Source organism: Sphaeroforma arctica (genome assembly GCF_001186125.1).
Source record: "Sphaeroforma arctica JP610 unplaced genomic scaffold supercont1.4752, whole genome shotgun sequence".
Lineage (NCBI taxonomy): Eukaryota > Ichthyosporea > Ichthyophonida > Sphaeroforma > Sphaeroforma arctica.
This window is the reverse complement of record NW_014035806.1, coordinates 626-2,288: the sequence shown is the minus strand read 5'-3', so window position 1 is coordinate 2,288 and position 1,663 is coordinate 626. Positions and strand designations below refer to the sequence as shown.

At 44.6% G+C, this 1,663-nt stretch overlaps 1 protein-coding gene across 1 annotated transcript; it reads right to left on the bottom strand.

The window, feature by feature from the left end:
- Nucleotides 1-1,051: 1,051 nt before the first annotated feature.
- On the bottom strand, nucleotides 1,052-1,328 carry SARC_14540 (hypothetical protein; the record flags this gene model as incomplete). Its single annotated transcript, XM_014291325.1, has 1 exon — nucleotides 1,052-1,328. A coding segment is annotated over one exon (277 nt), but the record flags the coding sequence as incomplete, so codon positions are not given.
- Nucleotides 1,329-1,663: the final 335 nt, after the last annotated feature.

Genomic DNA, 1,663 nt, shown 5'->3' with positions numbered 1-1,663 from the left:
CACACCACACACCACACACACACACACACACACACACACACACACACACACACACACACATATATATATATATATATATATATACATATATATATATATATATATATAGAACATACAATGAACACTTCTTGTGGGGGTGCGTTTCACGCGGTAGCAGTAATCGTAGAGTTCGTCCAAGTTCTCAGGCATGCTCAACTGTCGCAAACGTTCCACCTCCCGATCGGACTGTGCAAAATGGGCCAAAAGCTCGAAAAAGTACCTGCAAACATACACATACGATAGAAGGACTTGTGAACATACACATACGATAGAAGTACCTGTGAACATACACATACGATAGAGGTACCTGCAAACATACACATACGATAGAAGTACCTGTGAACATACACATACGATAGAGGTACCGGCAAACATACACATACGATAGAAGGACCTGTGAACATACACATACGATAAAAGGACCTGTGAACATACATATACGATGCCATATACTGAGCTCTACAGTGTCTTACTATGTGCGTGGTTGACTGCACGCGTCCTTTCGCACCGATTATACTGACAACCACACTCTGATTGGCTAAAACCCCTAAACTCTAAACCCTTAACCCTAAACCCTACATGACTTGCTATGATTCGATCTGCCGACACCGATACATAACACATGGAGCGGCTGCATTGCGCTGTTGCGCACTAGCACCAACAAGCCCTGGACGCATGGACACATACCCTAGAATGTAACTACAGCTGAATTTTATGCACCTCATTTGTTGCACCTTCAACTACATCCATCCTGTGCCCAAGCTGTGCCTGTAACATACACATACACATACACAAACATACACACATACACGTACACATACACACACAAATACGCATACACATACACGTACACATACAAGTACCCATACACACACACATACACATACACATACAAATACACATACACATACACATACACATACACATACACACAGACATACACACAGACCTACACATACATAAAAACACACACATACACATACACGTACACATACACAAAACACGAACATACCTCCCTCGCGGCCTTGCGTGTAGATCCAGATAATGAGTCAACAGGTTACGCACGTTGACGCCATCGGGGAGTCTGTGCACTGGTGGAAAGTTGAGATGCACATCCTTGGGATCGCCCGCAGTCAGGATGAATTCTGATTGGCCGTCTAAATTTAGATACCCTAAGAACCAATCAACAAGCTCCGGTGGATTGCTGGGCAGCACGGCACAGACATCCCCCGGTGTGTACTGCAGGAAGGGCTTGTCAGCCGCACTGGTTGATACAGACAGAAGTGGTGCTGAGGTAATGGTCGGTGGGGCATACACCTCCCACGAGCGGAATCCGTTAACGTGGTACCAACATACACATATAAGGACAGGTTTAGGTATGATCGTACATCCACTCTTCTCAACCGGATTCACGAGGCGACTCGGTGTATGTATAGTAGAAAGACAGACAAGATCAGTGTGCGGCTATTGAACCCGAAACACGATGCAGACTCTGGTGATGTCCAATTGCAGGAACAACTTGAGAGACCTTTGAAAGCGAATGCGTACACAGATAACCACATCATGCGTATAGAAGAATATAAACCACACATACCCATATACACACTTATCCATAAACACACAC